General features: G+C 44.3%; 1 protein-coding gene and 1 long non-coding RNA gene across 2 annotated transcripts in view; one reads left to right on the top strand and one right to left on the bottom strand.

The window, feature by feature from the left end:
• The window catches only part of LOC142775874 (uncharacterized), a 75,924-nt gene extending 61,582 nt beyond the window's left edge, over positions 1–14,342 (top strand). The window contains exon 2 of the long non-coding RNA XR_012887111.1: positions 14,128–14,342. This is a non-coding gene — a long non-coding RNA (uncharacterized LOC142775874). The remainder of the gene's footprint in view (positions 1–14,127) is intronic.
• LOC119177194 (E3 ubiquitin-protein ligase TRIM45) lies at positions 740–26,547 on the bottom strand. The gene is made up of 6 exons (XM_037428602.2): positions 26,334–26,547; positions 22,619–23,943; positions 21,446–21,575; positions 17,730–17,850; positions 14,103–14,253; positions 740–1,017 (listed from the first exon to the last, which is right to left on the bottom strand). Exons 1-6 carry the CDS (start codon positions 26,354–26,356, stop codon positions 875–877), a joined length of 1,893 nt encoding a protein of 630 aa, XP_037284499.2. The 5' UTR covers positions 26,357–26,547; the 3' UTR covers positions 740–874.
• Between the last annotated feature and the right edge of the window lie 771 nt (positions 26,548–27,318).

The following is a 27,318-nucleotide window of genomic DNA, read 5'->3' as shown; positions in this document are numbered from 1 at the left end:
CGAAAATAGAGGTACTTACAAATAAATGTTTTTTCTCTTTTCAAAATGTGTTCCTATCGCATCAGTTGGGTTCATTTTGCAGAATATAGAGCTGCTATGCATGGCAAGTCAACGTTGGAAATTCATGTACATCATGTCCAAGCATGTAGGTGAGTGCGTACGCGGCATGTTTTTGGTATTCATTTAGCGAGGCGTTCTTCGCTTGCGGCTAGTGCGTGAAAGCTGGCAACCAGATCTCTGAAACACTCGGTAACATAATTAAGTGATTACAGCCGCGATATATTGAGGTTTGAGCGCAGGACATTAAGGATTTAATCTGTTTAATTTTGAGCGCGGAGCCAGAACCACGGCGGCTGTGGCACGTAGCGAACTCCGGCACCCTGTTTAGGCGGTGGCACCTGGTGGCGAGCGAGGTGCCGCGCTCGCGCCGACGGAGTAGTCCCATTGTTCTCTTCCACTTTTACCGGGCACTGAAAGCTATAAAGGAGGCACTGGTACAACATGCGGCTCGCGGGCACTTAGTTTTTGCATTAAGCATGCAAAAATGCTTGTGCTAAACATCAGACCCATTAGCTTCACAACCACTATGGTGGATACACGGCTCTTCCGTATAGGTAGACGGCATCAAGTCAATGCACACCTCGAAACTGACGCCTTCTCGCTTCCTATCATTGTGGGCATGAAAACTTAAATTTAATGCAGAGGCTGTCAGAAAGTCAGGGGCTTGATTCAGTCGTAGTTAATGCATGAAATGTTTTATTAGGACCCAATGTTATAACTGCATGACGTGTTACAGCTACAACAATAGTAGTGAGGAGTCATTTATGTTTGCACTTCTAAGTCCTAGAGTTTGTCACAATTTGGACTCCAGAAGTCACGTGGTGAATTGATACAAGCGCGACGATCTTGACGAAGCGTCAGTCATGGTGTCACTTCCGTTCAGGTTACACTGCGTAAGAGGCTTGGGGGAGCTGCCCCAGGGTGCCTGTTCCAGCGGAACATAAATTTCACGGTCATCTGAAAGGAAAAATTAAAAATAGGATTAGAACACACACTCACACGTCATCAAGTCATCGGGAAGATTTTACTTCGACAAATGCGGCGCCGTGGTGTGCGTATCTTGCTTGAGTACCCATCATGCAAAATTAGCCTCAACAATATCAAGACAACCTAGAATAGCTCGACGAAGGCCCCTCGAACTTAACATAAATGCTGGGCACTGTGGGGTGCTGACACTGTTTGTAAAGTTGTTTGCGCCGCGTGGCGCGCTTGTCTCACGCAGAAGCCGTACTTCCAGGTCAGCTATTGAGCGGTAGGTGGCGTTGTGTTCGCGAGCGTTGATCACCCCTATCATCATCATGGTTAGATTGGTAGCGCCAGTGGTGACCCCTGGTGAAGGCTTCAGTGGCAGGTCCCTCTTTTCGGCGCGTGGCAGTTGACTTGAATGGTTTTCTCTCGCGTGGGTCCCCGGTGCACGGCATCGCGGGCCATCTGCCGGGGGCCCTCGTGGTGAGTCAAGCGTTGGCGCTGCCACCTTGGGTTTGTTATGCTGTTGAGTTTTGCGTAATTATGTTTAAGGTTGTTTTAGCGTGTTCAAGCACAATTGATGTATAATTATTCGGCTGACAATATCGCAATTCTAAAAGTAGTTAAATAAATGTTTGATTGGTTCCGACTGCGTCTGGTGTGTCCGTTCGCTCCAAGAGCGTGGCGCTCTCCATCCGAGACCACACAGTACCTGACCCTTCCGATCGAGATACAGCGAAAAAATATGGTACTGCTTCTTCATTGTCATGTGGCGCTAGTAAGGACTCGGGCGAAGTCGACAAAGACGACAATGCTCTTGAGCCACTGTTACACAGACAACAAAAAGAAAATGAAGAAGAGTAGAAACACGGGAAACCCTCGTGGCACGAGCACCTGAAAAAAGAAACAGAGCGGAGGGGCAGCGCGTGGGGAGAGGAGAGTTCGGCGGAAGAAGCAGCAACGTGGAAAAAAGACCCCGGGGCTCCTGCCGACGTCTGGTGCCTCGGAGCCTGTGGCTCTGAATCACCAAGAAAAAGTCGACGGGCCGCCCCACAGTCCTTCCGAATGTGAGTCGCCACGAGACGCCCCCACCACAACAGTTCGCGACCAATTGTTTGACTCAGACTCGAATTTCACTCAACGCTGCGAGCCGTCGCAACTAAGACGCTCCGTGTTTCTCTGGCCGATCCCCACGCTGAAGTGCGGTCTTTGACTTCCTTGCTTCTTTTCATGTGAACGTTGAATTTGTTTATAACAAGTGACATTTATCTTTTATTTGCATAAAACGCGAGTGGCTTGTCTAGTTATTTTTTCATGGATTAAATGTTTGAGTCTGTGTGTGCTACCGACAACGCCGGCTTCGTCCTCCTTATTTCTCTAATTTGTTGCGGTGAAGATAATACACCCTGACATTCATATACAAAGAATTTAGTGGTTCTCAGTCAGCAAACTTTAGTCCCCCAGTCAAGAAAGGCAAGGTAGTGTTTGTCGCGTACAATGTGTTTACATATATATATATATAAATACATATATATATATATATATATATATATATATATATATATATATATATATATATATATATATATATATATATATATATATATATATATATATATATATATATATATATATATATATATATATATATATTGTGGCGAAGCCTTCGAACAGTGGGTCGTCCTCTCCAGCGCCTTCTATGGGTCGCCCTTTTTAGCAAAAAAAGAAGAGAAGAAGAGCAGCTCGTTCAGAGAGTCAGTACCCGCATTGACTGTTGCTGTCAAGCATTATCGACAAGTGTCCGCCAATAAACGTCTCAACAATTTGGTGGAGAGTGCTGTGCCCTTCAAACACCTTCGGTTCGCATTAGATGCCATTGAAGCTTACATCCCGTACCATACCTTCTACCATGCACCAAGACGCCGTTCAGCAAACGCTTCCTCCTGCGCCGACGCCATGTTCCGGTGTCCCTTACATCCGCGACCCTCCTGTTCGAAAGCTTCGCCACAATATATATATATATATATATATATATATATATATATATATATATATATATATATATATATATATATATATATATATATATATATATATATATATATATATATATATATATATCGGTAAAAAGACTTCCCAGTGGGCAAAACGTACTTCAGAATAGATAAGACACAACTTGGTGGTTGTCTTTTTATTTACAACAATTTCGACCAGTGGACACCGGCCTTCGTCCAGGTTTGCGAACTAGGCACATGTTGGCGAACCATGAGAGTATACAAAAACGTTTCATGGAAGCAGTGGTGAGGTGTAATGTCCCCAACTTCCTGTGACAGGTGTGTATACTACTATGTGTCCGGTCATGAAATATGGCGAGTCACGCGAGTGTCCAAAGACATGCTGCGGTTGCATACTCGGGCTGTCGTCACTTTTACACACTTCTTGACACGTGTGCGCTTTGGTGTCGCGGAAGAGATGGCTAGCCGAGTGCTCGGGAGCATGCGCATTTACTACAGCTCGGGCGATATGCACTTTTGAAGTAGAATTACTGGAGATGAGTTGGGAGCGGCAGGGCGTTCAATCACTGCCGGTGTAACGGGCAGCACGTGCATTTTTCCTGCGGGTTCACGTGACTTCGTTGAGAAAGCGCTGATCCACTGTTTTTATTCGTTCCTTGTGCTTCCGCTTCATTTTCTACTAGGCACACAATGACTTGCCTCTGTGATGTAACTTACATTGTACGTAAGAAATATTCATTGATTCTTGCAGATATGATATTTTGGTAGTAATGATATTTTGGTAGTATTGGTGAATATTTTTTTGCAAACCTTAAAGGTGGTGGTTCCAGTGTCGCCATCTTGTGAGTAGTTTTTTTTTTTTTTGAGACACTAGATGATGACGCTAAGTTGGGACTAAAAGGACAACGTTTCACAAGTGAAACTGATTGATTTATCTATATGTGGGGTTTAACGTCCCTAAACCCCCATATGATTATGAGAGACGCCAAAGTGAAACTGTCAAACTTGTGCCGGTGCACCACACTGGATAAGGAGGGACCGTGACGTTTGGTTTCACGGTTCGGAAAAATGAGACGATCAGCAGACAGCGGCATTTTTTCCTCCCCTTGCTTAATTGGGATATTCTGTAAACGTACGTGGATAGAAATTACGCCTTAAATATTAACACTACCATGCAAGAAACATCTAATAGTAAATACCTAAATCAAGGTTACACAAATTTTTTTTATGAAAGTTGGCTGACATTTATTAGAAAATACTTTTCTAACTGCACTAACACTAACAGAAAAAAAAGGGGGAATGAGGCTGGGCACGTTCACTGTGACTCCGTTCAGTCTTTTTTCCTATTCTTTTGTCCGTGTTTGTTGACGCAGTTAAAAAAACGTTTATAATTACAATTACACACCACCTATGAACTTTTCTAATGAGGGCTCCCCGAGTACTGCCATATTGTCCTCTGGCCTGTTCGGTGGAAGTCCAATGAGCATGCCTATGCTATTAGCCATGGATTATTTCAGCAATAGCACTAAGCCACACCACGGTGGCCAAGTGGCTAAGGTACTCGGCTGCTGACCCGCAGGTCGCGGTATTGAATCCCGGCTGCGGCGGCTGCATTTCCGACGGAAACGGAAATGTTGTAGGCCCGTGGGCTCAGATTTAGGTGCACCTCAAAGAACCCCGGGTGGTCAAAATTTCCGGAGCCCTCCACTACGGCGTCTCGCATGATCAAATGGTGGTTTTGGGACGTTAAACCCCACATAATAATCATCCATCGAAAATATCACTAATCTACAGGACGAAAGAAAGGACACAGACCCCGGTACCATGCTTTTGTTCTATATACACCCTCGTTGTTCTTATTCAACTCATGAACCAATCCGCTAAAACGCGCATTCAGTGTAAATAATTCTTTTGTAGGTACTTCTTATTTGTATTCTAACACTCAGAGCATGCACATACACGGAGTTAACAGTTCACCAGGAACAATCGGGAGTATCTCTGACACAGGCAGAGTGCTAAGACCGCTGGTCACGCCAGAAGTACTTCCATTATGAAGTAGCAACAACTACATGAAGTTCCGCAAATTATCAGTAAATATTACTGGTACAGAACTTAGTAAAGCCTGCATAATCCTTGACACTCCTGTCAAGCAAAATATTGCCTTCCAACGCTTATTCGCAGATGCAACAGGCAGTCCGCCATGATCGCCACGTCACCACACTGTCAGATCAATCAGTTATACTAACGAGCGGAGCCGTTTAATTCAAACACTGGCTCTCCTAAGTCTATATTCTTTCTTTTCCCTAATAGGACATAAAGACACGAGTGACGTTCTCTCTTGGAATCCACTGTATCGACGCTTCTTTAAAAATTGGCCCCTACTTGCGAGCGATTTATCGCTAAGTAGGAGAACGATATAAAGCTCAATGATACCGGAATGCAACATCGACATCTCACCCTCACTCTCTCAAAGGAAATCGAATAAATCGAACTCTATTATTCCTCACAGCGCAGAAACTGCAATGAGCCTTTCCTAAACTACATTGAGGAATCGATTAGGGGAAAATATATAAATAAAATAGCGGGTTGAAGAAAAACATTACCTTAAAACAACAAAACCCCATTCTCTGGCCTTTTGGACGTACTTTAGATCATGTCCTTAAAAATGACGCATTTGGTTTCCTGAAAGTGCTTCTATTCCTTTTTTTTTTTTTACAATTCTGTCGCGGTACGCTGAAAATGCTTACGTCAGGAAGAAGTTGGGAACGACGGGAGATGGATCGGACAACTGCGTGGCCAAGATGACCGTTGCGTGACCCGGCAACTCTATTTCCAGTTTTGACAAAGAATCGGACCTGCTGCGCTGTTTTTAAATCGCGTCTCTTGAAGTGCGCCTTTTTTATTTATTTTTTGTACGTGAGTAAGTACGTCATCCTTTCATATCGTTTTTTTCTTTCTTGCTTTTTGTGACTCGAAAAAAGAACGCCTAAATTTTTTTTGCGGCATAACCTAAGTACCACCGCCATCTTCATTTAAAAACTGTGTTTAACGCCATAACTGCGTCGATAAACACGGCTTCAAGGCGACCAGTTGGTTTTAAAATACTGAAAGTCTCAGCACGAAAAGAGAGCAGATACACCTGCAACACCATTCACCTTTACATACTCCACCACACTGAGCATCAAGTCCTTCATTTGATTACTTAAGCACACATCAACTTTATGATTCAACTAACGCTTTTAACCAGTCAGTTCTTCCGGGGGCCATTCATGAATGACGTAAATTGCGCAATTTATTAGTAAATGAAAATTACATTTCAAGGTTTCAAGAACAGTTACTAAACCAATCATGCTGCCACACGCTACGAGATGATATCTCTGTAATTCGCCATACTTCTAACAGCTTTGCCTGCTTAGTGGTTTGTTCTTTTTTCTGAATTTCTACATACACCCCCCCCCCCTGTCTTGCTTCATCTCCGTTTTTAAAGAGGAAATGTGGATGACAATTCCATTTGTCCCGCTTCCTCTATACACCTTTCGTTAACGAACTGAACGTGACCAGAGCGCGTTCAGTTTTCCTTCAAAACTCATTTTCACAAGCTCCACAAAGAAATACGCTGTCGGAATACACAAACGTGCACTAATTCTCTAGCGTTCTTTTTACTGACATAAACTCCACAACATCGAATAACTATTTGAAACTCGCAATAAGTTTGCAGGCTATATATATATATATATATATATATATATATATATATATATATATATATATATATATATATATATATATATATATATATATATATATATATATATATATATATATATATATATATATATATATATATATATATATATATTCCCCAGTCCCATTTTGAAAACGTGTCGACTGCACAAGCTGCCAGTGCATCGTGTAATATCCGAGATAGTCCTGCGCACGGGAAAACTCGTCTTAGCTCTTGGTTACCATCCGCAGTTAAATTAAATTTGGGACCTTAACCTTTTTTTCTTCCCTTGATGTCATCGCTGCGTCATGAGACCTTGCGTGACGGGGCAGGTGAAGGCATTTCAGAACGAATAGTTACATGAATGTATCTACTAATGGGACGTAACAAATATGCATGCTGGGGATCGATTTGTGCTCACAGTAAACTGCAACAAGAGGTCCAGTGACCGCAGGATATATGCGATTATAATACTCGCAATGAAAAAATGTCGTATCCCACGTACGTTGGGAATCGACGTTATGCGAAGCATGCGGAGGGAAGGCGACCGAGTTGTAATTTTTTATCAATCGCTACGTTATCAAAAATGACGCTAAATATATGTACAAATGTTTCACCCTTAGACATATATTGAACCATCGCAGATCTTTACATATATTCATTAGTTTGCATTTGCACAACGATGCGAACAGGAACATGAGTATTAGCAACACTCATGTGTTGCTAATACTCATGTTCCTGTTCGCATCGCGTTTGAAACACCTTTGTGCTTCCTTGGCATTGCCTAAAGTTCGAGACGCGTTTGTGCTGCACTGAAGGCGGTGGCAAGTCAAGTTCAAGTCAAGGAGAGTTTCTGAATACGTAAGCTGATATGAAGCACTGGTGCTCGCGAGGACACTGCTACATAAATGAACTTCAGCGGATGGCACCTAACTGACACTGACGTCAACCCGGCACGATGGCTGTAGGAGCACATATCTAATATTTATAAAATTGCATAACCAGCACTGCAACCAGTATTGATGTTTCACGAACATTACAGGGTCTATTTGAAAAGTATATTCTGAGATCTGGCGTGGCTCTGTGGCGGGATACTTCATTGGCACGCAGATTTCTGGGAACCTATTCCTTTTGGGACACTGACATAAGGCTGCCCCGCCGTGGTGATCTGGTGGCTAAGGTACTCGGCTGCTGACCCGCAGGTCGTGGGATCAAATCCCGGCTGCGGCGGCTGCATTTTCGATGGAGGTGGAAATGTTGTAGGCCCGTGTGCTCAGATTTGGGTGCTTGTTAATGAAGCCCAGGTGGTCAAAATTTCCGGAACCCTTCACTACGGCATCTCTCATAATCATATGGTGGCTTTGGGAAGTTAAATCCCGCAAATCTAAACATTTAAAGCTGGTTTACACCGGCAACTAGAGCCGGTCGCGCGAACAAGTTAGTCGATTTGCGACTGCTCGCAAACGCTCGTTTTGTTCTCAAAGTTACTGCTTTGACTAATCGCTTGCTGCGCAATTCAAAAGTCGCACGACTGCAGTCGCAGAATGGCTGAAAGCAATCAGCGAAGGACAGAAGGGACGTCAGCATTTCATTACATCTAGACTCGCTGTTTTTGTTTTTTCATTGCGCTGACCCACTGCCACCAGATTCAAACGACTGCGTTCTTCTGTGCCACCTTAGCCACCCCGCTGTACTCAGCTTGGAGATGGCTGGAAGCAGGAGCTCGAGCAAAGTGTCGAATGTTCGTGGTGGCATTCGCAAGAACCTAAGCACCCGCAAAAAAAAAAGAGAAAATGGATTATGCACCATCTTACTCCATATTTATAATCGCTCCTTGAATTGAGCTTGATTTGCCTCCGCGTTAAATGCAGCGCGTTTGAAACACCTTTGTGCTTTCTTGGTATCGCCTAAAGTTCGAGACGCATTTGTGCTGCACTGAAGACGGTGGCAAGTCAAGTTCAAGTCAAGGAGAGTTTCTGAATACGTAAGGCCTTTATTCACAAACCAACCTTGGCCTTCTCTCGAGTTTTCCTCAAGTTTTTATACCCTCTTAATGCGATGTAAAAGCACAAAATTGGTAACGCGGTAAAAGATTACAACAAGGTTGGTTCATGAATACTGGCGTATACTTCGCACATCAAGCCCATTCAAGGCTTACAACCGATAAGAAAAACTCGAGGTAAGACTGAGGATGGTTTCTGAATACTGGCCGTATTTCTCGAAAATACCCTTCGTCATGTGAGCGCAGGTCGGGAAGTAGGCGGCTTGTGTGGCCAGTCATCTCTCGCGAGCAAAGGAACGCTGTCTCACTCACCACCGCGTTTTTTTTTTCTTTGGAGGCTTCGGAGCTGTCGGTGCTGACACTACGGCAGAGGGCACCACACAAACACCGAGACAATTTTAATTATAGCACAGTCTTAGCTAGTTTGTGCCGCCACCGCCATCATTCACATATATATAGGAAGGATGCACTAGCCTCCTCTTTCTACGGAGCGAACATCGCCTTTTCAGGGGGCTATCATGGTAACGATCAGCACGCGGCTTTTGCCCCACAGCAGGTGGGAGCTTCTACGGGCTGCGCTCTCAATACACACAAAAAAAACTGTGCCAAAAGTGTACCTGGAGCGGCCATGTTTTCTTACACCAGCATTTTGTAGAGTTACGTGAGATCGGATCTAATTGAGTTGACTGCCAACCTCACTTCGTATATCAACACCATCACTACGCACGAGCCTTATTTTGGTCATCTACTGTGGTCACGCCATAGGAAATTTGGTTACTTACCAAATGCATGTTTACTACAATCAATATTGATCCTAAAAATGCCAGCCCTGCTTCGTAAAATATTTGAATACGTTGCTGTCGCATTCATTCCTTCGCCCTTTTCGCGAAACGCTGACTTTTTTTTTCACTCGAATCAAGTGTCATGACACTGCTGGGAGCAGTGTGCGAAAGCAGCCGACGAAAGCAATAAATGCAGCGTGCTTGGTTGTCCACAAGCCCCGCCGTGGTGGTCTAGTGGCTAAGGTACTCGGCATCTGACCCGCAGGTCGTGGGATCGAATCCCGGCCGCGACGGCTGCATTTCCGATGGAGGCGGAAATGCTGCAGGCCCGTGTGCTCAGATTTGGGTGCACGTTAAAGAACCCCAGGTGGCCAAAATTTTTGCAGCCTTCCACTACGGTGTCTCTCATAATCATATCGTGGTTTTGGGACGCTAAACTCCGCGTATCTATTCATCTATCGGATCTATCGGTTGGCTACAAGGCGGTTCAACGAAAAATCGTTGGAGTGAAAGCTCCCGCAATACCTTGCCAGCAGAAAAAAAGCGAGCTTTTGCCCTACAAAGATGTCGAAAACATGATCTTTTTTGGTAGTGCCCACTTAGAAATCCAGTGGCTTCGATGTGTTAGTGTAAATGCTACGTTGAGTCTATTTTAAAGGTGGTATTTTCCGATGAAATCACACACAGAAACGAGTGTGGGTGATGAAAACTCCAAAGAACTTCGCCTCCTATTAGAGGCTTACTAAGGAAAACTTATAACACTGAGACTTCCTTGGAGCACTATGTCACCCAAAAAAGTTCCCCATCAAACTTGTTGGGCACGCGAAGGAAACGCTTCGGTTCTCGATTGCTGAACGGAGATACTTTATCATGCCTCTACTAAGGTGGCCGTCGTAGCCGCCATGTTACCATAGGCACGGCTTCACTCCTGGGCAAGAATTTCCACTCCAGCAATTTCTTTTAAACCTCCTTGGTTGGACCCGCTCACTCGGCTGGCAGCGATCACGTGATCAGCTGATCACCGCCTTCTCGGAATCCGGACGTGACTATTCGGGTTTACAACTTCCGGTCACTGGCATGCAGCTTCTGCCGATGTGACCATCAGTCGCTTCTTGGTCGCCAGTCACAAATCGTCGCGCGGCGGGTTGCTATTAGCCGGTGGGAATCAACCTTTATTCTTTGCATTCATCGGGTCAGCGCTGCCGATGTGAGGTTTTTCTTAACGTTTTCGCTTTAAAATTACCCATGTATGTTCTCACCGTTCCTATAGGTAGATAATAAGTGTCCATCGCCAGTGGCACATACCCGCCCGCGAGTATATGTCACTGTCTGGCGGAAAGTGTTTGACAAAGTAATCGACGAGATTGTGACATTATTCATGTCTTGACCAGCGCGCCATATTCGTCAAGTTATCCTACCTACCTCCCTCTCATACTAATTTTAATCCGCGCCAATTTAAGGGGGTGATCATGAGAGCAAGCACCCAGACGGCCCCACCGCGGTGGTCTAGGGGCTATATAACTCGGCTGCTGACCTGCAGGTCGCGGTACGAAATACCGGCTGTGGCGGCTGCATTTTCGATGGAGGCGAAAATTCTGTAGGCCCGTGTGCTGAGATTTCGGTACACGTTAAAGAACCCTAGGTGGTTGAAATTTCTGAAACCCTCCATTATACACGGTGTCTCTCATAATCATATGGTGGTTTTGGGACGTTATACCCCACATATCTATCAAACCAGAACACCCAGACGTAAGCGGCTCGGCAGATAGATAAATAGATATATACCAAAGTGCTTGCTGTGCGCAAAGAAATTCTTCGTATTTAATACGAACATATACCAGCACCTTCTCTTTTTAACTCTTACCTCAACCGATGGGCGCTACTGTCTATTGGCAAATATAACAAGGTGGACTGATGTTCGACAACTGATATTTGCTTAAAAGACGAGATGTGTAAATGTTCTGCTGTATATGCACAGGCGCATTCAATATGACTTGCAAAAGGGGAGCGCGTGGCTTCATGAGTTCAAATGTTGCGCATGGTTTCAACTTGTTTTTGTTTCAGCAACTAAACGTTGTTTGCTTATTTGGGATAATACCCAAGTGAGAGAAACGCGTTTAGTGATGGAAATAAGAGCTAGCTGAAGCCATGCGAAATCTTTGAACTTGTGAGACCTCGTGCTCGCGTGTTGCAAGTCATAAATAGCACGGCTGTACATACGGCTAGGTATAGGTAACATATACACATCTGCGAAAGATAACCTTCTACTCCGCTACATGGGCGTAATGCTGGAATAACTTACAAAATGTGGTGAGATGCATTTTATCACGTTTACTAAATATAATCAAGCTAGCCAAGCTGTAAAAAGTAGCTAGATTTTAAATTTCGCCTTTGAAAAGACCCAGCGTCAACCAAAGACGCGGAACCATCACGAACCCTAACGACATCGGCAGCAGCCGTGCTACAGAATCGGCTCTCGTTGATCTGCAAAGCCAAGAATCAAGAATGACGCAATGATCTTCGATTTTAGCTCCCCGTCGCGCAACCGTGGTATAGCACACGTTTTCTTCACTTTTCTTTTTAACCTTTGCCATTTTACTACTGCTTTTCTTCGTTTTGTATTTTCCCAAGTAATCGCCGACAAACGACAGCCACTGCGGATGAAGATAGTCCAGCTGTCATACAGTTTCAGTGTCTGGCGCTCGCTCCACCAGCGATGGGAAACAGTTCGAGCCAGTCGGCCAGCATTACCGGCCTTCCTGCTTTATTTGTCGTTGCTCCGAACAAGTGGCCAGATTGGGCACGCCGTGCCGTATAGTAATCGTGCATTAAAGCACAATCCTGTCCTTCAGTGTTCACAGCACATGTTCTTTGCCGCCCCCGCTCAAGGTTGCTTGCCCCCGATTTATTTTTGAGCAGAGCAATACCAGTCTTTGCTTACGCAGCGCCCCTGGGCTATACATAGTAGCACGGCGTCTTGGGCGATTGACGTCTAGCTTCACCGCAACACCCCTCGCTCCGTGCCAAAAAAAAAAAAAATCTCTAGGAAGAGTCTGCGGGCACGTGAATGACTCGCGGCGTGTTCGCGGTCGTGTGTGCGTTGAAAGCGACCGCTTTAACACGCGCTGTACCTTCTTTTCGTGGAAGAGTTGGCCTCCCGCTTTTCCGTTATATATGACCTTTAAAAGATTTTCATGGCAGCTTGCCCAGCTTGAAGATAGGGCGTCAGCCGTTTGGAGACTGTAATTATGGCGCATGGGTAGTGCAACGACGTGTAAGCGGTTCGTATATGCGGGAGAAATTTCGTACGAATGTTTCTTCGCGTGTTACTCAAACAATTCGGCGAACAGGGTTGCGATGAAAACGGTAGACTTTAAAAAGAAAACATAATGGCCCCGCCGCGGTGGTCTAGTGGCTAAGGTACTCGGCTGCTGACCCGCAGGTCGCGGGTTCAAATCCCGGCTTCGGCGGCTGCATTTCCGATGGAGGCGGAAATGTCGTAGGCCCGTGTGCTCAGATTTGGGTGCACGTTAAAGAACCCCAGGTGGTCAAAATTTCCGGAGTCCTCCACTACGGCGTCGCTCATAATCATATGGTGGTTTTGGGACGTTAAACCCCACAAATCATCATCAAGAAAACATAATGGGCATTGAAAACTTGTATGACCCTTGTAAAAAGGAGCCCACGTGGCGAGTTTGTTGCGATGCCTTCCACGTTTCGTTGGCTTTGCATTGCATGTGAATATTTGGAACCGCCACTTCATTTGATGTCCTTACTGGATACTACTTCTTGCACACTGTTTGTCTGAGGTGTCGAAGGAATGCCTTAGTACTACCTTCATGTAGCGCTTCCACGTTTTGTTTGTTTCTTTCTTTTGTACATAGGTCAGTCTTTTGCTTCAAATAAATTGCTGTCATGACGCTGGTGCCGTTTTATGCTGCAAATGGGTTTTGTACGATGTGTACTATTGCTCATCACTATTTGTAACAACAAAACGTGTATTTGTGTGCATTTTTATATCATTCAACGAAAACTTCCTTCTCTAGAAATAACAGCGATGGTTTACGCCCTTTCAGGTAAGCAAGGCAATAATAGTAGAGGATATGAGAAATAATCAGAAACGTCATGAAAAACAAAACGCAACGTCAAATACGATGACTCGTTGGGCGCCGCGATCAACAAGCGCTCACTCTCAGATAAGTTTGAGAGTCAGCTACTTGAGCCGTGAAGGTCACACGCTATAAAAAGCAATGGAGCAGGCGGCCAACGCCCACAACGCGATCTTTTTTTTTTTCTGTTTAGAATCACAGTCTGCGATGGGCGGCCTGTTTCTCTCCCTCTTTTCGAGTGACGTTAACGGCTCATCCAGCAGGATTTCCAGCAGGATTGCTGTGGTTTAGGTGGCGTTGAGTAAGACCAACGCGCCTTTCATTATTACTCTAACGAGACTGCATACTTAGTTGACAGAATACGCATCTCGTTGAGCGAATTTAGCCGTTTTGTTCCGACGTGATTTCAACGCTTCCAATTTCTCTTGTCGCAAATTTTCTTACCTGGAATGCATTGACGTTTTCGCAGGCTCCGAGAGAGATGGCTTTCACTTGCGCGACGAGCAGAACTCATCTCCGGTGAAGGGACAGCAAGACGCCTGTTCCCCTCACAGCGTGGCCTTCGCGACTTCACCCTGAACAGAAATGGACTACCCTGCAAGCACCAAAGAATAGCTTGAATGGAAAGTTGACCACGGGAATTCGAAAAATTAACTATTCCAAGAGATAATTTGATGAAAAGTGCTTCTCACGGCGTCTTGCATATCTACCTCGCATATATCTCAATCGTGTCCTCATGCACGAATGGGATAGATACGGCCTGAAAGTTTCTCATTATCATTGCGTTACAGCACTCAACCGTTATATCAAGGGGGATGCCGAGTGGAGAATTCTACTGACGTTGCGCAGATTTGCTAGTGAAGAGCAGCGTTTTTGTTATTTGTGCGTCAATGTGTCTGTACCAGCACACTTCGTCAAAGTGTTTGCGCCACATATGTACGGATATCACTATGCACAGATAGCATGATTCTCCAGTGAACGCGAGCGGATTGGCAGCGCATTACTATATCTATATTAGCAACGTGACCACAAAAACGAGCCTGGAGGACTCTTGAGTTTCGCCTTCAAGTGTAGCACGCTCACATTTAGCGTCAAATCTTCATAATGAACATAACAGGCCCTCGGAAAGCGTTCCCTTCAATGGAGTTCTGAACCATGCCTTTGAGCTTGTTTGAGAGAAAAAAAAAACTTGGAGGACGCTGGAGTTTCGCCTTCAAGTGTAGAACGCAATAGCATGATCGGGCCCCGTGTGCATCGCCTTCCGTATGTTAGTCTGGCTTCGGTTTTTTTTTTTTTTTTTGTAAATGCTTCAACTGTGCCTCAAGGAAATGAACGTCTGTGCGCGCGACATCGGCCGTTTCAAGGCATCCTAGAATACTTACTGCAGGTGCAGCTGTTAAGTGTCCACTAATGATGATTATGATGATGGTGATGATGATGGCCTAAACGAATGAATCTCACCCACTCTGGGAGATTGGCCTAGAAACGATTATTTAAATAGTGTATCACATATTACTTTTAAATTTAATATTTTTTCAAAAGATTACAAATAATCAAATTTTACTAATTTAGAGATTTGCCATCAAAACCACCTCGATTCGATTAGGAATCTTTGTACAGCAGAACAGATGTCCCGGCCATAATTCTTCTCTATAAGTCAGCGAAGAGCCCACTATGTGTCCGTAAGGTAACGCCGGAACCTATGCAGCTGCTCACTTTGTTGATTATTTCGATTGAATTCTAATGTTCTCTTAATTCTGCTACCAATTACCTTGGTAAATAGATTGTACACTACGCATACGGAGAGCAAGCTCATTGGCCTGTAATTCTTCAAGTCCTTGTCATCTCCTTTCTTATGTATTAAGATGATGTTAGCGTTCTTCCAAGACTCTGGTACTCTTCCCGTCAGGAGACACCTCGTAAACAGTGTCGCTAGTTTTTCTAACACAATCTGTTCTCCATATTTCAGCAGATCTGATGTTACCTGATCCACACCAGCAACTTTGCCTCTTTGCGTGCTCTCCAAGGCTTTTCTGACATCTTCTGTAATTACTGGTGGGGTGTCATTCAGGTTACTGCTAGTTCTTATATTAAAGTCGTGGTTGTGCTGGCTACTGTACAGATCGCTGTAAAACTCCTCCACTAATTTTACTATTCTATTCATATTGGTTGTTACTTTGCCTTCCTTGTCCCTTAGTGCGTACATCTGGTTTTTGCCTATCCCAAGTTTTCTCTTCACTGCTTTCACGCTTCCTCCGTTCTTCAGAGCATGTTACATTCTCTCCATGTTATACCTTCTTACATCGGATACCTTACACTTATTAATCCACTCCAAAAGCTCTGCCGATTCGATTTTTTCTGTTGTACGTTTTTGAGGCTTTCTTGCTTTCACGCTTCTTAATGAGATTTTTCACTTCCCGGAACAGCTTGCCAGTGTCCTGTCTAACTACAGTACCTCCAACTTCCACGACACACTCCGTAATGACACTCGTCAGATTATCATTCATTGCGTCAACGCTAAGGCTGTTTTCCTCGATGGGAGCCGAGTACCTGTTCTGAAGCGAGACTCTGAATTTCTGAAGCGAGATTTTCCCTCTCAGTGCTAGCTCATTGATTGGCTTCTTGCGTATCAGTTTCTGTCGTTCCTTCTTCAAGTCTCGGTGAATTCGAGACCGTACCATTCTATGGTCACTGCATCGTACCTTGCCAAGCACTTCCACATACGGCACAATGCCTGTGTGTGCACTCATTATAAAGTCTACTTCGTTCTTATTTTGCCATTAGGGCTCCTCTATGTCAACTCACGGTTCCCTCGCTTTTGGTAGAAGGTATTCAAAATCCGTATGTTATTGCGTTCTGCGAATTCTACTAATAGCTCTCCTCTGGCATTTCTATTACCGATGCCATAATCTCCTACTGCCTGGTCTTCAACCTGTTTCTTCCCTACTTTTGCATTGAAGTCCCCCATCACTTATTCATAGAAGCTTTCAACTGACGCGTCATCATGGCTGGATGCAGGCGCATAATCCTGTACCACCTTCATTTTGTATCTCTTATTGAGTTTAATTACGATACCTACCACCCTTTTATTAATGCTATAGTATTCCTCTATGCTGCCAGCTATGTTTCTGTGGATAAAGAACTCCACTCCCAGTTCTCTTCTGTCAGCCAAGCCCCAATAGCAAAGGACGTGCCCGTTCTGTAGCGCTGTATAGGCGATGATCTGTCCTCCTAACTTCACTCAGCCTATTATATCCCATTCAATGCCCTCTATCTCCTTGAATAGTACAGCTAGACTTGCCTCACTAGAGAAGGTTCTAGAGTTAAACGTTATATATATATATATATATATATATATATATATATATATATATATATATATATATATATATATATATATATATATATATATATATATATATATATATATATATATATTTGTGTGTGCGTGTGTGTGTGCGTGTGTGTGTGTGTGTGTGTGTGTGTGTGTGTGTGTGTGTGTGTGTGTGTGTGTGTGTGTGTGTGTGTGTGTGTGTGTGTGTGTGTGTGTGTGTGTGTGTGTGTGTGTGTAAAATTGAAAATGTTCGGGTGTTGACATTAGCGTAATATTGATACATAAGTGCGCTCGGGATCGGCCATGGAGCGTGCTGCAATGACATAGCGTAGCATCACTTGAACACGGCAGGACAAACAACCCCAAGCGGGCAAAGTTCTGTGTACATCACTCATGAGAGTGATGAAGCATGGACGTGTCGAACGTGCTTTATAAAATATTCCAACTGCATTGTTGGCCTAGTGGTTAGTGTGGGCGATGCTAGTGTGACGTCAAGTTGAGAGTCGCATGCGCGAAGACAACTCATCGTATGGAATTTTCAGAGGCTGATTTTGACCCCTATAATACATTAAAGGAAGCTTAAAAAACATCAAGAGACGAATTCATCTCGTGAAAGTTTGTTGACGCGAAGCGTGAATAAACGAGCGTGTTGTTGCGCACGGGCGCGCTTTAAAAGAACGCTTTGTTTTCACTCGGCTGAAGACGCACGTAGAAAAGCAGCATATTGAGGTTTATACCAGGAGGGGCTGGTCGTCCAGAGTGACTGCGAGTGCATGTGTGCCAGCATTCCTCGTTTCGAACTTCAGTCTCAGCTGCAAAGGATCGTCCTCGGCGCGTGTGACTTCGGCTGCAGTTGTCCTGTAAGTGAACAACAGAGCTAATCGTTCTGACAAGAATCTTCAAAATATTAGTAAATTGTAAAACGTTCTGAGGCCCTTCTTACCAGGTAAATGGGGGCAAGTGATAGCTTGTAGTCTTTTTCATTATTCTGTTTATTTCTTTTTTTTAAAGCGGCCTTGCCCGGAACACTGTTTCCGTGTGAATCAGCATGGCGTCTTTCGTGTTCTTTCCGGCGTTCGTCGGCCCGTAAAGAACACCTCAATGAAAAAGACACCCCCTCGATCGTGGAAATGCGGGTTAGGAATTCAATTTTCTCGAAGTCCGGAATATTTCGGAAATGGGCGATTCCTGATATCGACCTTTCGCGTTGTCCAGTTGCAGATCGCTTTGAGTCCACCAACACGAAACATTTCGATGAAGCTCCCATAGCAAATCTACCGCTTATTTTCTTCTTACTTTTTTTTGCGTAGTGTATTCATCCGTGTATTTCTATTGAGTTCTCATTGCGACATCATTGGAGTTTGGCCTATGGAGTTTGAGGCACTCGCTTTCGGACCCTGAGAACCAGCGTTCAAGCCCAAGCTCGTGGAAGATTTATTTTGTCACTTATTGCTTATTTGGTGTGCGCCAGCTGTTGGTGAGGAAAGTTTATTGGAACACTACCAGAACCAGCTACACAAACCCGTCAATACGAGCTTCGCTTGAAAATGCTAAGCGAGAACTTTCAATTCTATTGTATGTACGCGATGTTTAGAATGTGATGACTGTGACGCTTGGACCACGGCGCGCGCGTGCGTGCACATATCCACGGATAGCCTCGCAATTTCTCATTTGTCTAAGTCATGTCCCTGTTATAACGAGCATCTCGCACAAACCGACTATTTAGTGCACAACACTGCTCTTGACACACTCACGCACTCTCCACGCATCTAGACTTTCCTATCATGTACATCCCAAACGGACCAAGCCAACCTACAATATTGTAATATAATGTGTCACTGATGGCATAGATCGAGCCTCTGTCTTCCAGCGCGGCCAGCCTAACACTCCCAATCACACTAACGTTTCTCTCGAGCCATACAGTCGCTACACTAAACGTCTGGCGTTGCGTCAAGCTCACGTTTATGGCGTTCTTCACGTGTGACACCTAGCTCTTTCATACGCTATGTGAAACCTCGCTACATTTGGGATCGGCCCATATCTTTCGTCAGACGAATACCGAAAAGTGGGCGAAGTCCACCTGTAAGTTTATTTATTTTATTTATTTATTTATTTATTTATATAAACACAAAACAAAAACAAATATAAACACAAAACAAAAACAATACACAATGACAAAACAGACATTACGTTTCATGTTGCCGCTAGTACAATTCTAGCGAACACTCAAACTCTTTGACATTTGCGCTAGTAACAGCGTACTCTGGAAGTCTATTCCACACTCCTATACTATTCGGAAAAAAAGAATTTTTAAAGCCATCCAGACGCGCCCAAAAAGGCCTTATTGGGTGACTATGGTTCAACCGAGCTCCTCGTTTGGGTGCAGGTTGTATGTATGTGTCTTTATTTATTTTGATTTCGCCTCTTATAATTTGAAACAGGAGTTTTAACCTTTGCTTTTCGCGGCGCACTTGCAGGGGTTCTAGCGCACATAATTTTAACAAATTTATGACGGATTCTGTCCTCCGGTACCGTGAGCAAATGAAGCGCACTGCTAGCCTTTGAATTTTTTCTATTTTATCTCTCAGTGACTGCTGATGAGGACTCCATACAGAAGACGCATACTCCAAAATAGGGCGAACAAATGTCTTATATGAAAGTAATTTGACATCTCTAGGGGCATCTTCGAGTTTTTTCCTCAAGTAAAACAACTTCCCGTAGGCCTTTGAACACACCTCCTCAACATGAGTGTGCCACCCCAAGTCGCTGGTAATAGTCACCCCCAGGTATTTAAAGCTGTGTGTTCTGGTCAAAAGGCTATTTCCGATTTTATAATCATATGCGAGTACGGATTTTTTCTTGGTTATGTGGGTGAACGTAGTCTTTGAAAAGTTAATTTTCATTGCCCACTGGGTGCACCAATTATGCAAGGCTTGCAGACAGCGATTAATTTCGATTTGGTCGTTTGCGTTAGTTACAGGAGCGTAAATTAAACAATCGTCTGCAAAAAGTTTGATTTTAACCGGGCTTTCGACAACTACGGAAATATCATTTATAAAAATTAAAAACAACAAAGGACCCAGCACAGACCCCTGTGGGACGCCAGACAGTACTTTCAATGAACTAGATGTGCAATCATCTACACGTACTTTTTGTTGACGGTTCTCCAAGTTAGTTAGCTGATCAGACCTAATGAACTACAGCGCCTTCGAAATCATAGTGAATGTTGTTAATGGTAACTGTAATGCAAATGGGAAGAAAAAAAAGTGAACAAAAAGATAAGTTGCCACCGGCAGGGACCGATTCTGTGAACATCTAATACCACGTTACCATCCAGCTACAGCAGCGGCCATAACCCCGTCCACTACGATTGCAATACGTTGGTAGAGCATCGGACGCGTTACTCGATGGTCACAGGTTCGATGCCTGCCGGTGGCAAGTTGTCTTTTCTTTCACTTTTCTTTGTTCACATTTGCATTGTAATGTACCATTAATAATATTCCCTATACTTTTGTTGCCATTGTCTGTTAGGTCTCATTCATAGTGTGTACAACAAAAAAAAACGGGCCCTTAAATGTCCACTTAGTTTAGTCAGTCAGTCAGTCAGCTAGTTATTGCTGACAATCCCATCAGGAACCATAACAGGGCGGACATGTACAGAGAGTTCTTACTGTGTAGCATATCAGTTCGTACAAACATAAAACTGGATTACACAAGGTAGATGGTCACTTAGCATAAGTTAAGTGGTCAGGGTATGCATAAAATAAGAAGGCAATATGCTGTCACAAAGTTGCGAGTGAAAAAGTGATAATAAAAATACCTAGGCAATTAGAAAAGGTAAACAGCATGGCAGGCAGAGATAACCAAGCAGTACGTCGTAATAAACTTACAAATAATGAATAGGCAGTTAAAAATAGGTAGATAATTTGCATATGTTAACAGAGTGGTAGGCAGTAATAGCGTAATGTTACACTGCAATTTACTTCCATTGCAATCAATTTCTTTTGTTTCGTGGCTCTAGGTGAGGGATGCATAAACCACTAAATTTTGAGTTACGTTCGAATAATGACTTGCTATTACGCGTTTGCCTAGCATGATTATATGGTAAATTATGATGTTCAATGTTTATGATTTTCGCAACACACACTTCTTTTAAAGGAACTAACACTTCAAGAAAACTGTAAAGGAAAACTGAAATGGTGAGACACGTTCATAAGGCTTCATAATACCTTCGGCTATAGTTCCCCTATAGCGGTTACACCAGGCACCGAATCATCACAACCTAGCGTATACGGAAACACTTTTTTTTTCAATAAACGTCTCATTGTCATTAACAGCATCATCAAAATATTATGACAGCACCCCTCAGAAACAATGGTTTCTCTCCGTTCTCTCCTAGATTAAAAGTACACTTTTTGACTTGTCCAACCAGAGGAAACTAAAAATAACAAACCTTGCTGACTTGGATGAAATAAGCATTGCCCGAACTTGTTCTGGTTCCACGTCAATTGGGTGTCCAGAGGGATCCTGGAACTTCAAGCGCGCGACTTTCAAAGATCCAAGGTGTTGACTGTCCGTGGTATCTGTTATAACAAGCAACAATACCGTAAAACATGATAGTTGAGAAGGCAATTTTGTTTTACCATACTAAGGTACGGCACGCATGTGCTGAGGTCTTCGACTGTGACACGCTCGCACTGCACTGTTTACCATTATGCTAAGTGCACTAGCTATGCATTTTCATTCGAAGCAAGCATGCAAGTACTTGCTAATAGCACATAAAAAGCTTTGGCTTACTGGTATGTACTGATTCATTTGCCGAGGAATCGAAATGTATTGCTTGTTCGCGTCACGATAAAGTTAAAAAATATAAACTAGAATAATTTACATGCATATAGTGCAAGTATGTAAGTATGAAGGCGTATAACAAGATCTTGACATTACGTCATGTCCTAAAAGGGGGAGGGGGTGCAGTAAAAGCTCTCTTTACCTCACCCCTACCATGCCCTATAAAACTTCTGCTTCTATTAGAGTAAATGTGCAGGACAGCCCGAAGATCCACGCCGAACAACGCAGTAACCTTATGCATGTCCTCCTTATACATAAAATCCTGCAGCACACAAGCGTGCGCATGGTTCTTTATTAGAAGGCTAAGAAAGGGGTATGGGCAGCCCCTCCCCCCCCCCCACCTTTCGTGTGCACGCCTATACGCTGCCGCATGAGAGCTGTGAACACAAACCTAGTCTTTTGGACCAATAATACCGAAATTCTGTAAATTTCGTTCACATAAGAAACAATTTTTTGTTCCTGAATTATTATTTCGTGTTTTCCTTCAAATTTTTCCAAATGCCCCTCCGCAGAGACAATTACGTTTACTTTTCTTTCAATAAGAGATTGATGATATGCGAACATGCACACTGCGGGAAAGCCAGTGAAAACTCCCCTCAGCACGCCCTTATGATGAACATCCCCGAATCCCCTGGCTTCAAGCATTGAAAAGGTAATACTGGTTATTCGAGACACAGCGATAGGCGTCATGCTATGTGTAATAACGTGCGCCAGTGACTAGCGAGCATTTGACTTGCGACCGTATGGATGTACTTGTACGATCGAAGTAATGACTCACTTTCGTATGACAACACTGCTGACACCATCGATGGGTCGGCTTGGCTAGACACCGCACCGTACACGAGGTATCCTTCCCTGTGGTCCTCTCTGTCCTTTCTGAACCTGAGAGAAAGTGGCTGATACGCCAAGATGTCTTCTTTGTCGTCCATCACGACGATAGGTCGGGCAGCTTTGTCAAGCACTTCTACGAGTGGCAGCACTACCTCTGGCATCTTAGGTCCAAAATGAAGCAGCGTCTTACCAAACTCATGCACGTTTTTGGCGCGCACAAGCGCCGCCTCCAGGGTGCTGCTACGATCGAGCAGTGTCTGCTGGTGCTCTTTCTGGAAGCGCGCTATTTCATCTAGCAGCTCGCGCCTGCGAGCTTCCAAAGCGCATACGTATCCATCGTAGAAGTTGTTCACCTCGCGTGTCACATCAGTAGCGTTGCGGGACAGAGCCTGACTTTTCTTCAAGGTGCCGCTTGCTGAGTCTTCAAGATTGGACATCTTCAAGTGCAGCCTGGTAAGAAGCAGACCTGTCCTCTTCAGTTCCTTTTCTTGGGCAGCGCTTAACTCACTGCTGACGTGATTACGGTGGTCTTTAATCAAACACGACGAGCAGATGGCTTCGTGGCATGACAGGCAGAAAGTATCGATTTGGCACGCCGGATGTTCGGAACAAGTTTGAGGTTCCAGTGAAGCCGTTGACTGCGTGGTCTGGTTTTCTGCATCATTCATCCTGCGTGCAGCCGACCGTCCGGATGGATTCTCACTGCTGTCACGTTGTCGCACCCTAGTGCAACACGACAGCACGCAGCCGATGCACCTGTTCACGGCGGCTCTGCTCTTGGCGCTCAGGTGACTGAGCGAAGAACGCTTGCCTCGGGGCACGTATTGCTTTAGCGCACCCCGCTGCCAGCTGCCAAGTAGGTCAGGAGCAGGGCGCAGGAACCGTCTGACTAGAACATTTGCAGGGAACTCGTTTCCTGTCGCCGTCACGGTGCATTCATTCTGGCACGCAGGACAAACAATCACACCAGCCGCCCTTTCTTCGACAGTGCTGTCTATCTGGCAGTGTGCGGATGCATGCATCTTGCAGTTTGAGGTAGCTGGGCGCATGCTCGTTGGTGTGCCGCGGGGACAAGAATCTCGAGTCGGGACGTCTCTGGCACTGCTCACTCTCCAAGATAAGAAACACCTGTGATACCTCGCGAGCCTTTCTATGCAACGTCTACACAGCGTGTGCAAACAAGGAAGTATCCTTGGATCCTGAAGCTTCTCCAGGCACGCCGGACACTGCAGACTCAAAGGGTTTTGCCGGTCTGGAGCCTTGTACTTGAACCTTTGCATATAAAAGCAATAGAATTTTTGTGTCAGGTTACAATCTGTAGGCAGTACATTCACGTAACATCTTTAAAGCAAGTTCAGTGCGAGGATAATTACCGCAGAGTATAAGACCAGATGACATCGTTTGGAAGATGCATTAATAATACTCGACAATTCTGCATACATATAAACGTGATATCACTGCATATCCCTGTGAGAAGGTAAGCAATAATTAAAAATTAAGCAAGTGGTCTTGAATGAACACAAGGTTATCGCGCAGGCAGCAAATTTGTTGATTGATGATTGATATGTGGAGTTTAACGTCCCAAAATCACCATATGATTATGAGAGACGCCGTAGTGGAGGGCTCCGGAAATTTCGACCACCTAGGGTTCTTTAACGTGCACCCAAATCTGAGCACACGGGCCTACAACATTTCCGCCTCCATCGGAAATGCAGCCACCGCAGCCGGAATTTCAACCCACGCCCTGCGGGTCAGCAGCCGAGTACCTTAGCCACCGCGGCGGGGCATCAAATTTGTAGCTAAATATGTTGTAAAGAACGCATTCGCGAAAGTAGCTCCTATACTGATGTGCCTATTTCAGTAAAACAAAGTTTATTGTGAATTTCAAGGCCGTACTGCAAACCTCAGACAACAGTGGAGGGCACTGCGATTCGTGATCAGGCACATTTCCAATATGACATTGCACTAAGTCATTCGTCACTTTAGGCGATCATGTGGCGCAGTCTGACAACATCATTTTCAACCACTGTCGGGCCTATATTGCGTGGCACTATGAACGAACAAACTCGCTTGACGAAGCAACAGATGATACATTAACTGGAAGTACGAATTCGAGATGTTCTGGCTGAGGATGCATTGCAACTTCTGGACAAAATTTACTGATTCATGCGACATCAAAATACTTGACCAAGCACTAGCGTGCCGCGCTTAGAAGTGTGTATTATCTCAGCACATCATAAAATTTACCATCTTTGTTTCTAAAAGTAACATGAATTTTATTCAGTCATCAATATTGAGCTGTAATTCTGAAAATAAATGTTTGCTCCCCTTTTTATTGCAAGTTTGTAGTGTTTTTTATTTATCAAATAGCGTTTCATTAGAATATCAGTGCCTATTTCAAACGTCTATGAAACTCTGAAATGGGCACTGACTTCCCGACCACCCACAATAAAATGATCATGACATTCGGCCTATTATAGCACAATAGCCCATACTGTGCGTCACCCGCTCTGCAGTATTAGTACGTATGCCGGTAAGAAGTGAAAATAGACTTTATGGCTGAAAATTTACAATGAATGGCAAGAAGTTCCGAAAGACGACGTCTTGTAAGAGTTCAAAACGTCGACTCTTGTAACTTTTCATGTTATTACAGACCAAAAGCACCCAGAACGAGTATAGTGAAACCCCAAACACGCAGAAGGAGTATAATGCAACGGAAAGCGTACCGTAAATATCTGTTTGGTTGAGGTGTGTGCCACCAAAGAAAGTTCATACCAATCGGGACATTTCACCGCTACGCGCAGCGATACCAATTTCGAACAAGCTACGTGAAAGGCACGTGTTAAATACTGCCGTCTGGCAATGATGGAATGAAGCAAGGTAATTCTAGAAACAAATGCGGACACAGCTTTTCTTCGCAACAACACGTGTGCCATGCACCCGTAAATAAAATAGAGTTACAGGTTGTCGACTTGTTCACGTTGTTTAGTTTCACTGCTGGCAGCCATCCGGATAATAAAATTAGTTGACACAGTTGCGTACATTTTTCGTGTTATATAGCAGGAGTTGAAACAACATGATCACTTGGTAGATAGATGCCCCCCCCCCCCCACCAATGTATTTAGCGAGACACTTCACACGCGACGGCTCGGTGATCAGCCTCCAGCAGGCGCATTTGCAACTTTAGACAAATGAAGACGCTTCGCTTACAGTGTTACTTTGCTTTTCTGCATTCACAATTGTATACAGTTTGGATATTTCTTCGCAAATGTGTTTAGTATGGTATCTATACACTGGTCGGATATATGAGCCCTTCGAGATATAACGTGCTGCCGGCTCTAGTGCGTTGGATCTTGAAGAACCATAGTGCCCGTCCCTTTCCTATTTCAGTTCGTATAATATACTATTTCGACAGAGCCCACATTTACGCATAAGGCAGCAGCAAAAGCACTGTGGTTGGGACAGTGGGCAACAACCAAAAAGGTGACTCTCCCGAACAGCGCCTCGATCGGCAAAACCAATCACCGCGATCACCATGCCCTCGACGCTGGTCATCTTACCGCAACTGCTTCTTCCGCGAGAGCAAATGGGGAACAGAGGAAAGAAAGAAAAATGCAGTGCAGGATAATTTCCGAGTGAGGTCGGTCACTGAAGTGTCTTACTCGTTGTTCGCAGGCCGTGACATGGCGTCCCCGCGTCTTGAGTCTCTGGACCGTCACATCAGTCGACTACGGTGTTGTGCTTGCCCTCGTGTCTACGCGGGCGGTGATCCAAGAAGTCGCGCACTCATGGCTGGCAACGAGCGCCCACAGGCGGCGGCGACGCCAAACGGGCCTGGGGGCTCAACACTCGTTGACGAAACCTAGAGCTCGCTGTGGCCTTTCTGTGTGGCAGCGGAAACGCAGGGCGCACCACCAGCTGCCCTCTCGGTCGGGGTGTTCCCCTCACGGCACAAAGACCGTTTGCGCACCCTACGTCAACGTTCTAAAAGTAAACGTGCCAAGAGCCCGGGAAAGAAGAGAAAAAAAATGCATCGTGCGCAGTAATAGTGCTGCTCTGCTTTGATTTCTCCTGCCCTGACCTCTTTCGTGTTCTGTCTCGGAAACTCTCCGTCTAACGAGCTAGCAAACATCTCGGAGAAAAAGCCAGACCGACGGCGGACGCCCTGAGCGCCGTTTATCTATTGCTTTTCGGTTTTAAGTTCGCCCACATACGCACGCCCTTCAGATTTCGAATTGCGTGGAGTTCAGACTTGAGAGAGCGAGGGTCAGGTGCAAAAGAATATGGAAGATAGGGAACAATGAAGGGACAGATTAAGATTATATGCGACGCTATATGTTTGCACTGAAGCGCGGATATGCATTTTCCTGTGCACTTGCCGAAGTGAGAAGTTCGCTCGGTATATATATATATATATATATATATATATATATATATATATATATATATATATATATATATATATATATATATATATATATATATATATATATATATATATATATATATATATATATATATATATATATATATATATATATATATATATATATATATATATATATGTTACAGAATTAGACGCAGCAAGCGCTGAGCACAACTATTGAAGGGGGCCTGTATTTGTTTGCTTTTGTTTTTTTTACTTAC

This window comes from Rhipicephalus microplus, chromosome X (genome assembly GCF_043290135.1).
Source record: "Rhipicephalus microplus isolate Deutch F79 chromosome X, USDA_Rmic, whole genome shotgun sequence".
Classification (NCBI taxonomy): Eukaryota; Metazoa; Arthropoda; class Arachnida; order Ixodida; family Ixodidae; genus Rhipicephalus; species Rhipicephalus microplus.
The sequence above is the reverse complement of the archived record's forward strand: the minus strand, read 5'-3'. Positions and strand labels throughout refer to the sequence as shown.

Excerpts from the sequence above, each read along its gene's own strand:
- LOC119177194 (XM_037428602.2), bottom strand. The coding sequence starts at position 26,356 with ATGTCACGGCCTGCGAACAACGA. Across the intron at positions 17,851-21,445 it reads ATTTCATCCAAGTCAGCAAG|GACAACTGCAGCCGAAGTCA; the intron begins GTTTGTTATTTT and ends GTTCACTTACAG. Across the intron at positions 1,018-14,102 it reads AAAACGTCAATGCATTCCAG|ATGACCGTGAAATTTATGTT; the intron begins GTAAGAAAATTT and ends TTTTCCTTTCAG.